The sequence below is a fragment of the Salvia hispanica genome, chromosome 6 (genome assembly GCF_029641045.1).
Source record: "Salvia hispanica isolate PSC_SH4W2 chromosome 6, Shi_PSC_v1, whole genome shotgun sequence".
Taxonomy (NCBI): domain Eukaryota; kingdom Viridiplantae; phylum Streptophyta; class Magnoliopsida; order Lamiales; family Lamiaceae; genus Salvia; species Salvia hispanica.
The window spans coordinates 35,183,095-35,199,011 of record NC_142697.1 but is presented as its reverse complement, the minus strand read 5'-3'; the positions used below and the strand labels follow the sequence as shown (position 1 = coordinate 35,199,011).

At 33.0% G+C, this 15,917-nt stretch overlaps 2 protein-coding genes across 4 annotated transcripts; both read left to right on the top strand.

The window, feature by feature from the left end:
* The first annotated feature begins 4,019 nt into the window (after positions 1-4,019).
* On the top strand, positions 4,020-5,204 carry LOC125206715 (F-box protein At3g07870-like). The gene has a single exon (XM_048105954.1). It carries the CDS (start codon positions 4,020-4,022, stop codon positions 5,202-5,204), a length of 1,185 nt encoding a protein of 394 aa, XP_047961911.1.
* Positions 5,205-8,557: 3,353 nt separating this feature from the next.
* LOC148923706 (F-box protein CPR1-like) lies at positions 8,558-11,813 on the top strand. Of its 3 annotated transcripts, none has more exons than XR_016132606.1 (4): positions 8,558-8,730; positions 9,674-10,093; positions 10,597-11,442; positions 11,551-11,813. XR_016132606.1 is itself a non-coding variant. In XM_089060681.1 (4 exons), the coding sequence occupies exon 3, from the start codon at positions 10,209-10,211 to the stop codon at positions 11,382-11,384; it is 1,176 nt and encodes a 391-aa protein (XP_088916807.1). In that variant the 5' UTR covers positions 8,558-8,730; positions 9,674-10,093; positions 10,203-10,208; the 3' UTR covers positions 11,385-11,442; positions 11,551-11,813. The 3 variants fall into 3 exon arrangements, 1 of the variants encoding a protein (XP_088916807.1); XR_016132605.1 differs by having other exon boundaries at positions 9,674-10,881; positions 10,964-11,442; XM_089060681.1 differs by having other exon boundaries at positions 10,203-11,442.
* The last annotated feature ends 4,104 nt before the right edge of the window (positions 11,814-15,917 follow it).

Sequence of the window (15,917 nt, the reverse complement as noted above, 5' to 3'; positions counted from 1 at the left end):
CTCAAGAATGTCATCGGAGTATGATTGATTATCTACGTGCGAAGTAGAATGTGTATCGGATTCCATTTTTGGTGTTAGGATTTGCCAATGACGATGATATATAATTGAAAATGGAACATATTAATATGGAACACGCTTGGAGTTGGGATCTGCCAACGATGATGATATAGAATTGAGAATAGAACAAAATAATCTGGAACAAGTATAATGGAAGTTTGACGGTACAGTGGCTGAAGAAGATGAACATACGAAGGAGATGAAGTTGAGGAATGTTAAATCATAATTCACGCATATGATTTGTTAGTGGAAAGAGAAATTGCAAGATTATAGGAGTTGCCATAACAATCGAGAGGTAGCTAATGACTCTAGTAACCTTATTGGATTTTTAGTGAACAAAATAATAAGATTTAGTGAATTAATTGAGCCATTAGATGTTTTAATTACAAGATGATCTCGCCAGATCCTAAGGCTGAAAGTTGGCCTGTATTTCTTTATTTAAAACCATTTTTGTTTTGAACAAAATCATATATATATATATATATAGGTTTGTGTTAAAATGACAACTCCTCTTAAAATGACACCGTGACACCAATTATACAGCAATATTATAAACGCTACACAACAATATTCAATACGGTAGATAGCAATCTATAGATTGCTATCTAGCGTGTTGGATACTGCTGTTCAAGAAAAATTGTTGTATAAAGACCAGCAAATTGTTGCCCGTCTTTTTTGGGGGTCTTTTTTTTGCCACGCGGCAGCTTATTATTCGTCCACGTGTACAAATGATTGGCTAGGAATGGTAGTATGGTGTTATTTTAAGGGGTGGTGGCATATATATCTGATTTTTGTAGCTTTTTTTCATGATACACCCTCATTAAGTATCCACTTTGGTCATTTTGATTCGTCCCCATTAAGAGTCCAATTTCACTTTTTTTACCATAAATACACGAAGTTAAGAAGCATACAACGTAGAATGCATGACACACGCTCAAGATAGTCTCCAGACTCACACCTGTGTTTAAATCTCAAAAATCCTGTCGACATCGACTCGGTGATGTGGGATACCCAATCCCCTGTACCAAAGGAACGGTCAATCATATACTCCCTCTCTCCCACAATAAAAGTCTAGTTTTGTTTCTGTCCATTCTATAATAAGAGTTCTATTTCACTTTTACCATAAGTAGACCACATACTCCACCAACTTATTCCACTCACATTTTATTACTCCTCCATCCCACATTACTTGAAACATTTCTTTTCGCCACGGGATTTAAGAAAAGTTGTGTTTAGTGTAATTAAATAAAGTAGAGGAGGGAATAAAGTAAGAGAAAGAAGAGAGAGTAAAGTTAAAGAAATAATAAAGTAAGTGTGATTAGATGTTTTGTTTTTCGCCAAAAAGAGAAATGACTCAAGTAACTTGGGACAATCCAAAAAGGAATACGACTCAAGTAACTTGGGACGGAGAGAGTATAAAACTAATATACATAAGTGGGACCCATATTTCACTAATGTATTCAACTCACTTTTTCTTATACCTGTCTCCATAAAATGAGTATACTTTCTCAAGCAATCCACCACAATAAATATAACGGACTTGCCACAAAGTTTTAATTTGAATTGTTAAAGTAGTGTAGCCAATGCTGATCAATTATGTTCACTTGTGAAATTTTGTGTTTTTCTATTTATCTTTCTCTCTCCAATGTGGCATGAAGCTCTACATATAAATCTAGAGATATAGTATTGGTGAAGTGGTGATATTTTGATTAAGAATGTATGTGAATTTCACAATTTAATTTTATCTATGATTTGTTTTGGTGATATTTATTTCCATATAATATTAGATTTGATTTGGTAATATTTATTTCATACTACTCCTCAATCAAAAATACAGAAATAAAATAGTGAAATTAGCTCTATAATCCTAATAAAATCTCCTCAATCTTTATCATTATTTTTTAAATATTTCATACAAACTAGTAATATTTATATTCCAACTACAAATCATTGTTATTACGGTTCTATAGACAAATTTTCAAAGAGAAAATTCATATATATTATTTACCTTATTATATTACTTAGTATTTACTTGAGTAAAAGCCAAAATTGGTCCTGAACATATGGCCATTTTGGTTTTTAGTCCAAAACATTATCTTTTGAATTTTTTGGTCCTAAACATATGGAAATTTTATCATTTTGGTCTTGGACTAACTGTTCCGTAAAAAACTAACGGTCAACTGGTTTAATCCCGATTTTGACGAAATTAAACTTTTAATTATGATTTTTAACTCCCTAATTAATTCCCTAATTATTTTTATAAATATTTTTATAAAATTAAAATTAAATAATATATAAAAATTGCTCCCACTAAAACACAAAACACGATAAAAATTGCTCCCACTAAAATTAGAACTGCCGTGGCGATTTCCAGTCGGAGGAGGCAGATTTTGAGTCGAGGGACCGGATGTATTTTCATCCGAAGGAGCTCCATGCCTGTGTAGATCCTCCTTCCTCTTCTCGAACTTCCACTGTGAGTCGCGAGGCAGCGTGTTCAATAGACAAATTTTCAAAAAGAAAATTCATATATATCATTTTACCTTATTATATTACTTAGTATTTACTTCTTTAAACTAATAGTACTAGTATATTTTCAATCAAAGGGGAGAGATCAATTGCTAACTCATCATTTAATTGCTAACTACAACTAATTTAAGGCCATAAGATTTTAGAAAACGTGTGGTCTACAATTTGCCACGTGTAATTTTTATTTTTATTAATTAAATTGAAAATGATTAAAAAAAACTCCAAATTAGGGTTTTTGATGAAAATGTGAATATAGTGTTTCGAAAATATCAACACAATGCTTTGAGAATGTCAACACAATTTAGGTTTGACATTGTATATGCTTTATATTGACATATTATCTTAGCTGCATTGACATTAACCTGTGTACGGAAAATACGAAAATTCTAGATTTTTTTTTCAAATTTTGACGTCGGAACATATGCATGTAGTATATTGTTGGAATCCTTATAAAATTATCTTTAATATGATATATGTTATATGAATTTAAAGTTTTGGGATTTCTTTTAAAAGTTAGTTATAACTAACTTGACATTAATACCCCTACTGATATTTTTTGGAATTAATCATATGGCCTTATTGACGTTTTTTTTTATCGTATTGACATTTTGTGGTTGATGATCTAGGTCTTTAATTTGAATATTTAATGGCTAGTTGTAGTTAGCAATTAAGCATTGAGTTAGCAATATAACACTCCCCTTAAATCAAATGCATGATTTACGGTTCCAACTAAAAATCACGATTCTATATAAAATCATTTAAATTCTTTTCACACTCCATAATCCATTAATTTGTCTTATTAAATATTTCCTCTCAATAAAAATGGCTGCGTGTTCTGTAACACACTAAATCTAGAATTTTTCCGGCAGAGACGACTGCTACCATCTTCGGCGCTTTATTAATTGGTAATATGTTTTTTGTTTTTCATCTGGCAGTTTTGTATCTCTCTGTTTTAGTAATTGTTAATATGTTTTTTGTTTTTCGAAATTTCTTAGTAATGAGTTAGGGTTTTAGCTTAGCCCAAAATCAATTTTGCAAGTGTAAATAGTTATTGAAATCACAAAGTTTGGTCAAAATCTGGTGTATCCCACAAAGCTTGAAATCCACTAATTAAATCACGTTTTTTCTAGTTTATCCCATTTGTCAAATTTTAGGTGGAATTTTTATTGACATGGATTGAGATTTAAATCACTAAAAAGATGTGTGGATAATCCTATATCTTAAAGTTGACTTGAAATTTAAAGATGGATTTCAATGTAGAGATGCAAAGATTCCACCTAAAATTCGACAAATGGGATGAATTATAAAAGTTGAAACTTAATGATTTAATTAGCGGATTTTAATCTTTAAGGGTAGACCAGATTTTGACCAAACTTGGTGATTTAAATGGCTATTTACCCATTTTGTAATTACCATTGTTTTTTTTCTAGCGTGAAATGAAGAAGACAGCAAAATCCGAAATAGGGGAAGACTTGTTTCGAAATCTACCATCTGAAATCGTATCAGATATCCTATCACGACTCGATGTTCGTACTGCTATGAGTGGCAAGTGTGTTTGTAAGTCATGGCTCGATCTGCTCACTACACCTGAGTTTGTCAAGTCCCATCTTTCTAAATCCGTCCCATGCCTCACTATAACCGAGCTTAATCTTAAATTGAAATCAGTGACGTACAAAATGGTGATTGAGCTCGATTTCAACTGTGATTGGCATCGTTTGAATACAGTCTTCCACTTTGATCTCCCTTTTCGCATACTAAGTCATTGTTCAATCAATGGTTTGATATTTTTGAAAAACAACCTTGATTGTATCCTGTGCAATCCAATCACTCGTGAATATATAAAGCTTCCTTGTCCTAGACAGCCTTCCACCGTAACTAAATGGGAGATTTATGGATTTGGAGTGAGCAGAATGAGTGGCCAGTATAAGTTGGTTAGGACTTCCGTGCTACAAAGACCTCCGCATTTAAATTTTGTTGAATCTGAGTGCCAAGTATACACTCTTGGAACTGGATTGTGGAGAAGAATCGGCGAATGTGGCCAATTTGAACATCTTGTGGAAAATTCAGTGATGGCACTTGTTTGTGGAAATCTTCATTGGTGGTGGAAAGGTACAGGTGCTTTAGTCCCCACACAAATTTCTCATCTTGATCTTGAAACAGAATCTTTTGGTGCTATTTCATGTCCTTCTAGTGATGATGGTTACAAAGAAAGGTGCCTATCTAGTCTAAGGGGTTGCCTATGTGTTTGCGACAATAGGAATCTGGTGATTGATATATGGGTGATGACGGAATATGGAGATGAGAAATCTTGGACAAAACAGTTCAGAATGCTCAAAGATAATGTTTGGGGTAGTTTAAAACAACTTGACTCTATTCAAGTTTACAGAAATGGTGATATGTTAATGACACGTAGAACGGGTAAGCTGTTATACCACTCCAGCAACACTAAAACTGTTAAACAAGTTAAGTTTGATTCCGACTACAAACTTATCTACCAGATTAGGCTTTACACTCCGAGCTTTCTTTCTCTCAAGACTTTTGCTACCGAAAATGTAAGAGCGTTTACAATGGAGTTGGGAGGGGGAGGCGCGCCCGGTGAGGCGCCGCTGCGTTTATTATAATTATATCTGATTTTTGCAGCTTTCTCTCATGATATGAAAAGCCATATAAGATGGAGACTGGTGTGAGAGTATTTTAGTTTTAGTTATTACTGTATTTGAATTACTTGTTTTAATCAATTTGCCTGTCCTTTTTTAATGTTTATTGCTCTACTTGACTTAAGGGCTTAGCATGCTTTTGATTACTCTATAGTGATAATTTATAATTTTGATAGTCATAAAAATTGATACCCACCTAATTGATTGAATGAATATTCATAAATTTCGGTTTATATGGTGTTGTAATACTTAGTTGTCAATGAAGAGTATTAGAGCATCGGTAACAGTGCCCGATTCAACAGGACGGGACACCGTTTATTAAAAAAATTGATCCACCTAATTGATTGAATGAATATTCATTAATTTCGTTTTATATGGTGTTGTGATATTTAGTCCTCAAGTGGATACTAACTCCCACTCCTTTGCTACTCTACCACGTCAATTGTAGTGAAAAACTAATAACTTTATTTATTCTTGCATGCTCTATCCATGCATAAAAAATTGACAAGTTTTACCATTTTAGATCGTCTATTAAAATTAGACTAATTAGTTTAAAAATAGAAAGTTTTTAACAAATATTGATCCTACACATCATTCTAAATATGCATCCAACAATTCACTAACACTACTTTCACCATATTTTTCCTGTATCTCTTATTTTACCAATTATGTATTAAAACTCGTGTCATTTACAACTTTGTCTATTTTTTTTTGGACGGATGGAGTATTAATTAATAAATTTTCATTTATTCTATGTTAATTATACTCATTTTTATAAACTAAACTTAAGAAATTTTTGGGCCTACCGACACAAGCAGAGCAGAGAAGATAAAAGGAAAATAAAATATTTAATGAATAAAAAAAACTTTATTTCAATTGAAAAAGATAAAAGTAAAAACTGTAATTGGAGAACTTTAAATTTCATCACATTTCGACACAAGCAGAGCAGAGACGAGACGACTACCCATCTTCATCGCTGCAGCGGTACCATTTTGTTTCTTGCCTTACTGAATTTACTTAATTAATTTTTAATTACTGAAGTTTTTATTTTTTAATATAATGAGATGTAAATAAGTTTTGAAGGAAATATATTGTAGGGTAGATTCCCTAAACAGAAATTGATACATTCCTAAATAAATAAAAGTGGGCGTGTCAAAGTTTTTTCGTTGTTTATGATATTGATGAATGTAAGTGGTGGTTTAATATTAATCAACTTTGAGAAACGCATAGCTAACATTTAAATTAGTGGTTGATCATATTTTTCTTGATGTTGGACTTCCCATCTTCTTGATATCATATCCGATTTGAAATAATACAGTTTCATACTAATATTTCTTTTGTTGATCATATTTTCCTTCACATCTTCTTGATATTATTCTATCCGATTTGAAATCATACAACTGTTTGGGTCTAAATAGGGAATACTTTTTCATTTCTAAGTCTTACGTTTGGATAATTTTAACCAAAATTTAGTAAAATTCTAACAACCACAGCATATATACCAAAGAACATGTGCCAGTAAAACCCAAATTATTAAACTCATAGCTTCAAGATCAAAACAACCCAAACAATGAAAAGATCTCTCGCTAAAAATTTGAGATGCCATTAGTTGCGTTGGAATATTTTAAAAAGAAAAATGTTTTAGAGACATAATGTCTCCGAGCCATAATGCCATAATGAGGTTAAAATTATAATCTTATACTATATTATATTTTTAATTAAATCTACCATTTTTTACATCAATCTTTTTGCCCTTACATCTTAAATAAGGATGTGGTAGCTTAATTATGGAATATATATAAATGTGAAAGATATGATTTAAAATTAAAATATATACCTAAAGAAGTAGAATATTAGAGAAATGGGAGATTTATTCATAAATATTTTATTCAACGTAATGTTCCAAAACTAAGGGAATAAATTATGAGATTTGAACTTAATGAATAAATTATTAATTCATTTTATAAAAATACTAATCCTATATTATTTTCTTCTTTTTTCTTATATAAAATATTAGAGTTTTAAGCTCCATTCAGTATATCATTAAATAAATTAATAATAATAATAATAATAATAATTGACTTTATAATTTTTATTATACTACTTCTTTCCTTTCCAAAATTTTAATTTATTTAAATTTTTTATTCTTAGAACATTGCAATCGAACTTTTTATAAATAAATAATTACAAGGCATTTTCTCTTTTGCTTTATAAATAATTGAGTTATTAGCTCAATTCACTATATCATGAAATAAAATTAAGAAAATATGTATAATATATTAATACTAATTGGGTGTAGCTTTTTTTATATCATACTTACTATTCTAAATTATTCAATTTTAAAAATTTAATTTATTCAAATTTTTAATTTTTGAAAAATTATTGTCGAAACTTAGTCAAAATAAATACAATACTAATTGAATTTATTATTTTTATTTTATGTATTTTATAATATTAGTACTCTAGTTTGATTTTTGAGTATTTATTTTTATGTTATTCCTATGTAAAATATATAATATACTCTATTGAATTTCACCGTTAGCTTTATTATTTATTATAGAAATTAGATCACCCCCTAATGATTAGGGCTGGGGAAAAATACCGAAAAATGATATATCGCTCGTATCGTATTGAAAAATATCAAAAAATTATCGAATTTTCGATATGATACGATATTGTATCGTAAGTTTTCGATACGATAACGATATGAATTTCCTTATATCGCGATATATCGTTTTATATCGAAAATACTATATATATCGAAAATTTTCGATATATATCGAAATTTTCGATATATATCGATATTTAACGATATATCGAATTTCGGTACGATATATCGAAATATCGATACGATAACGATATGAAATTTTTTTATATCGAAATTCGATATATCGAAACTTTTGATACGATAACGGTATGAAATTCTTTCATATCGATATTTTCGATACAATACACGATACAATGTTTTCGATACGATATATCGTATCGACCCACCCCTACTAATGATCATGCTAATTGATTTTATCCAAAAATAGCGTTTGGTTATATTTTTCCACATATAAAATATAATTATGGCATAAAGACATGAGAGTATTATGGCATGATGACATTATGTCTCTAAATCACTACTCTTTTAAAAATTCATAAATTAGAGAGGCAAATAAAAATTTCCTTAAATTAGAAATATATTAAAAATTGTTTCCCATAATAACTTAAATCAAAGAAACATTATATATTACGTCCCAAAATTACTTAAATTAGAGGAGAATTGAAAATTGCATCCCAAAATTTCAAAAGCAATTTAAAATAGGAATAAAACAATATAAACATTAACATTGCGTCCCATCATAGCCTCTGCCTTCATCCACCCCATCTCCGCCGCCGTTCCTTCACCGTGATCCACCGCCGGTAACGATCGCCTTCCCTGTGTTATCCAAACATCTCCGCCACTTAAGCAAAACGCTTATTCACTAAGCTTATGGAGAAAAAGGTGAAATTTTTCATTCTCGATTGGATTGGTGTGTTGAGATCGTTTTTGTTGTGTTTGGCATCATAAATGTTAAAACGATTGAGATGAATCGATTCAATTCGGGAAATCGAGCTTGATCTCATGTTTCAATTATAATTGATTTCGTCAGATGAATTAGGTTCAATTCGTTCAATCAGGTTCAATCAGGTCGAGCTTAATCTCATGTATCAATTTTTGGGAATACAATATGATGCTTCAATTGTCTGATCTACAATTTTTTATTCAAGTTATGTAATCATAATTTGTATAATAATTCAATGGATATTCCTCTTGCAAAAGGAGACATGTCAAAATTGTGGAGTTTCTCATTAAACATGGTGCTAGAATTGGTTTAAAATACTGAGGAATTCGCTAAGTTGCACTTTGCAGCTCTAAAAGGTAAGTTATTTTGAAAGACTTTGGTAATATTGTTATATGCTCTATTGTTTCATTGTTTGACATGATAGGGAGCTTATATACTTATTTATGAACTAACTTTCTTAAATCATTAGATTTGCGAATGTGAATAATAGTTTGATTTGTTTAGATATCAAGTTTGGTGATTTAGTTAATCATACTGATATGATATTGAGTTTTTGTACTCCCTCTGTCCCGCTACAAGTGAGGCGCTCCAAATCGGACATTGTTTTGCAAAAATAATAATAAATAGTTAGAGTAGAGATAAAGTAAAGTAAGTAAGATAATAATGTATGAACGACTCTCTTCTATATTATTATCTATCTTACTTTAATTTTTTTCAATTCTAACTATTTATTATTATCTTCATAAAAACACGGCCAGAAAGAAACGCCTCACTTGTAGTGGGACAGAGGAAGTAGTAACTTATGTGTTATGATACATTTCTTATATCAACCTATGATGTAATCTCGTGAGATTAATCCCTTCATTGCTTTCCATTTCGCAGCCAATTTTTTTATTATGCAGTTGTGGACAACCCTCTTGTATATGCAGTCAAGTTTGATCATTTGAATGCCTGAGGTTGCTGCTTGAGTGAGTTATTATTCATTTGAAGCAGTTGATTTCTATGTTTCCCTTTTTTATGGTATTGGTATTCTTCTTGTACTTGTGATATCTTCAGCCACTCTCTTGTTGCAGATATCTTTGAAAATTTTTAACATTACTCTATTTATAAAGTATAAACATGTATGTGAAGCATTATAACTATGTAAATTGCTTCGTTTAACCACTTTAAGCTTATAAAATTGACACAATGCAGATTATACCTGCACTTTAGAAGTTCACTTGTGTGGAAGTCTTATCTGTTGCTGAAATTTATACCTTAATGATCAATTTGTGAACGGGCTAGTCGCTGCTTTTGCTTGAGGTAAAATTCTCAAGGATCTCGACTTTGCTAATTGCAAGGGAGTTGATATAGTTAGTGACTCTTGCTTATCCCTAAAATCAATTTTGTAATTACCACTGTTTTTCTCTAGTGTGAAATGAAGAAGACAGCAAAATCCGAAATAGGGGAAGACTTGTTTCAATATCTACCATCAGAAATCATATTAGATATCCTCTCACGACTCGATGTTCGTACCACTAAGAGTGGAAAGTGTGTTTGTAAGTCATGGCTCGATCTGCTCACTAAACCCGTGTTTGTCAAGTCCCATCTTTCTAAATCCATCCCATGTCTCACTATAACTGAGATTAATCTTAAATTGAAATCAGTGACGCACAAAATGGTGATTGAGCTTGATCTCATTCGTGATTGGCATCGTTTGAATACAGCCTTTGACTTTGATCTCCCTTTTCAAATGCTAATTAATTGTTCAATCAATGGTTTGATATTTTTGAATAACCGCCTTGATCATATCTTGTGCAATCCAGTCACTCGTGAGTATATCAAGCTTCCTTGTCCTAGACAACCTTCCACTGAAACTAAATGGGAGATTTATGGATTTGGAGTGAGCAGAACGAGTGGCCAGTATAAGCTGGTTAGGATTTCCGCGCTACAGACACCTCCGAATTTGTATTCTGGTGAATCTGAGTGTCAAGTATACACTCTTGGCACTGACATGTGGAGAAGAATCGGCAAATGTGGCCAATTTGAACATCTTGTGGAAAGTTCAGTGATGACACTTGTTTGTGGAAATCTTCATTGGTGGTGGAAAGGTACGGGTGCTTTAGTCCCCACACAAATTTCTCGTCTTGATCTTGAAACAGGATCTTTTAATGCTATTTCATGTCTTCCTAGTGATGATGATGACAAAGAAAGGTGCCTATCTAGTCTAAGGGGTTGCCTATGTGTATGCGACAATTGGAATCTGGTGATTGATATATGGGTGATGAAGGAATATGGAGATGAGAAATCTTGGACAAAACAGTTTAGCATGCACAAAGATAATGTTTGGGGTAGTTTAAAATCACTTTACCCCATTGAAGTTTACAGAAATGGTGATATTTTAATGTCACGTAGAACGGGTAAGCCGTTATACTACTCCAACAACACTAAAACGGTTAAACAAGTAAAATTTGATTCACGCGACAAACATGCCTACCAAATTAGGTTTTACACTCTGAGCTTTGTTTCTCTCAAGACTTTTGCTACCGAAAATGTAAGAGCATTTACAATGGAGTTAGGAGGGGGAGGTGTACCCAGCGCCCCCCCTCCGTAGGAGATGGCTGGGCCGGGACGGGGGATGGCCGCTGTTGCGGCGTCGCTAAATGAGCCAGGTGAGGCGCAGCCGCGTTGATTATAATTATATTATGCAATGAATTTGTGCAGCCATTTTGCCTTGACAATACCAGCCTCCAATGACCATATAAATCTGATTTTTGCAGGTTTCTCTCATGGTATGAAAAGCTATATATTAGATGGAGAATGGTGGGAGAGTATTTTAGTTTTAGTTATTTGTTTATTTTAATTACTTGTTTTAATCAATTTGTATGTCCTTTTTAATGTTTGTTGCTCCACTTGACTTTAAGGGCTTGGCATGCTTTAGATTACTCTATAGTGATAATTTAAAATTTTGATATTAAAAAAAAATTGATATCCACCTAATTAATTGAATGAATATTCCTAGATTTCGGTTTATATGGTGTTGTAATACATAGTCGTCAATGAAGAGTATTAGAGCATCCGTAACGGTGCCTGATTCGGTGGGATGGGACACTGTTTATTCAAAAAATTGATCCAATTAATTGATTGAATGTATATTCATTAATTTCGTTTAGAGCATCTGCAATAGGACTCCTGGCGGACATTCCGGCGGATATCCCAAAAACAACTTGTGCTACGTCATAAGGACATCCCACTGCACAATAGCAGACATCCCCAAGGACATCCCGGCGGACAAAAACAATATCAAAATTCACAAATTCACAAATATGCAATTTACGGAATTAAAATTTCGACACGGATACGAGGAAAATGCAACTATTTTATTTCAAAAACCAAAATCGGAAATCGGGATGTCCGCTGCATCACCACAATAGTGGACGTCACGACGGACGACCCGACGGACATCCGTGCTCAGCCGCAAATGAGCTCTCGTCCTCCCCCGACTTCTGTGTCCGCCTCAAACATCGCAATAGCGGATGTCCCGTGCGGACGACACGCTCGCCAGTCGGAAGTCCGCCAGGACATCCGCTATTGCGGATGCTCTTATATTGTGTTGTGATACTTAGTCATCAAGTGGATACAAAGTCCCACTCCTTTACCACTCTACCACATCAATTGTAGTGACAAAAATAATAACTTTATTTATTCTTATATAGTCCATTTGTCCATAAAAGTAGATAAATTTTACCATTTTGGGATGTCTATTAAAATTGGACTAAGTCTAAAAATAGAAAATTTCAAACAAATACTGATCCTACACATCATTCTAAATATGGACGCAACAGTCCACTAATAATACTTCTACCATATTTTTCCTCCATCTTACTTTACCAAATATACATCATTTACCACTTTGTATATTTTTTTTGACGACTATGTTAACTATACTTATTTTTGTAAACTAAAATTAAGAAATTTTTGGGCCTACCGACCATGATTTTATTTACGTAATTTTCAATATTTAGGATTCAAATTATTTAGTTTTTAATTTTTATGATTTAAATTATATAAATTTTTAACTTTTAGGAATTTGTAATGTTTTTTAAATTTTTTTAAATGAAGTTTAATCAATAAATATATCCAATATGTCATATGTTACTCGCATTTTTTTTAATATTTTGATGTCTTAAACTACTTCATTATTTTTATTTTAAGTACGAATTAGGGCCCTTTTTTTAATTTACTTCTATTAGAGTTAATTAAGTGTATCCTTATTAATTTATCTCATTATACTTAAACACTAAAAACTTAATCACAAATTTACGACCTAAAAAATGCGAGTAACATAGGACGTGAGAGTATTAATATGATAATAAAATATGAAATACTACCTCCGTCGCTTAAAAATAGAACAATTCAATTTTTGTCGGTCCCTTAAAAACACAAACTTTCTATTTTGAAACTACTTCTACTATTTTATCTCTTTACTCATACTTCACCAATTGTGTATTAAAACTCGCACCGTTTCAAAAGTTTCTATTTTTCAAGGACAGGGGAAGTACTCCCTTCATCCATGAGACTGGCATAAGTTTTAAGAAATTTTTTAACTTTATAAAATAAAATGGATAGAAAAAGTTAGTAGAATGTGAGATCTACTTTATATATTCCTTTTGGGCCACTCTAAGAGAACCATTTTCCTTTTTGTGATGTCCCACTCTAAATAATAATCCCCCCGTCTCAATTAAGTCGAGTCGTATTCCTTTTTGGGATGTCCCAACTAAGTTGAGTCATTTTCCTTTTTGACAAAAAACAAAATATATAATCATTCTTACCTTATTTCATCACCTATTTTACTCTCTCTTTATTTCTCCTATTTTATTCCTCTCTTTTACTTTTCAACACAATATCTTAATCTTTGTGCCCAAAAGATTTGTCTCAACTTAATTGGGACGGAGATGGAGTACTGCATTTCTAGTTCTAAAATCTCGTGCCGATCTAAAATGTTCCAATTAGAGTGAGACGAATTGAGTATTGATTTTATAAAGAAATATGAGTAGAATCAATTAGTAGAATATGAGGTCCACTTATCAAACCTTCTAAATATGAAGTGAAACATTTCTTGGTGGATAAAAAAAAAAAGGAAAAAGAAATATTTAATGAAAAAAAAACAAAAACTTTATTTCAATTGAAAAAGATAAACGTAAAAACTGTAACTGGAGAACTTTAAATTTCATCACATTTCGACACAAGACGACTACCAATCTCCGACTACTTCCATCTTCATCGCTGCAGCGGTGCCACACTCCACCGCATTCCCTTACAAGGTGAATTATTACAATTTTTTCTTCTTCTTTTAAATCCGGCAGTTTTGTATCTCTCTGTTTTCATGGTTATATGAGTTTATTTTTCGAAATTTCTTGGTAAATCGGTGCTTGTTTTACTCAGTAGTTAGAATAAAGTAGCATCCATATATCAATTTTGTTTCTTGCCTTACTGAATTTGCTGAATTAATTTTCGTGTAATGAGTTAGGGTTTTAGCTTAGCCCCAAAATCAATTTTGAAATTTCCACTTTTTTTTTTCTAGTGTGAAATGAAGAAGACAGCAAAATCCAAAATAGGGGATGACTTGTTCCTAAATATACCATCAGAAATCGTATTAAATATCCTCTCACGGCTCGATGTTCGTACTGCTATGAGTGGCAAGTGTGTTTTTAAGCCATGGCTCGATCTGCTCACGACACCCGAGTTTGTCAAGTCCCATCTTTCTAATTCTCTCCCATGTCTCGTTGTACGTATTCAAAAAATCAAGGAATTAGAGATGGAAAAAATCGTGGATGGGCTTGTTGATCTCAATCGTTTGAATACATTATTCCACTTTGAGCTCCCTTTTCGCATGCTAACTCATAGTTCAATCAATGGTTTGATATTTTTGAAAAACGACATGGATCGTGTCGTGTGCAATCCAATCACTCGTGAATATATCAAGCTTCCTTGTCCTAGACGGCCTTTCTGTAAAACTACATTTGAGATTTATGGATTTGGAGTGAGCAGATTGAGTGGCCAATACAAGGTGGTTAGGATTTCCGAAGAAAGACCGCTACAAACACCTCCTCCCCATCAATATTATAGTGAATCTGAGTGCCAAGTATACACTCTTGGCACTGGACTGTGGAGAAGAATCAGCAAATGTGACGAGCTCCAACATTATGATGGAAATGCAGTGATGGCACTCTTTTGCGGAAAACTTCATTAGTGGTGGAAAAATACGGGCGCTTTAATCCCCACACAAATTTCTCGCCTTGATCTTGAAACAGAATTTTTTAGTACCATTTCGGGTCCTCCTTGTGATGATAGTTACAAAGACAGGAGCATATCTAGTTTAAGGGGCTGCCTATGTGTATGCGACGGCTGGAATCCGGTGTTTTATATATGGGTGATGAAGGAATATGGAGATGAGAAATCTTGGACAAAAGAGTTAAGGATGCTCGTGGATAACTATTTGGGTTGTTTAAGACAACTTGATCCCATTGAAGTTTTCGAAAATGGTGATATGTTCATGTCACGTAGAACGGGTCAGCTATTACACTACTCCAGCAACACTAAAACTGTTCGAAAAATTGATGATGATCTAATTGATTCGGACGATAAGATTTTCTACCAGATGAGGCTTTACACCCCGAGCTTTCTTTCTCTCAAGTCTTTTGCTACTGAAAATGTAAAGAGTGTTTACAATGGAGTTGGGAGGGGGAGGTGGCGCGGCCACCACCCCCCTCCGTTGGTGCTGGCTGGGCCGGGACAGGGGACGGGAGTCGACGGGTCATGGGTCTCTGTTGTGGCATCGCGATGGCCGCTCACTACGCCCGTTGCGGGAAGGCACACCATGACAGGAATAGGGTTTTCGTGCTTTAAATGTGGGGAGAGAGTGTCCATTGTGGGAGTTGTGTTCTGAGACAGAAAAATAGGAGAATGATAACGTGGTGGGAGTCTTGGCTTAGGGAGAAGCCTAAAGTTCATTATGATTTGTGACTATTTCTTAGAGAAAAACCCCATTTACCAAATCTGATTTTAGGTAGCTTCATTCGTGATATGAATATCAACATATTTGATAGAGATGGTGTAATAGTATTTTAGTACTCCTAGTTATTAG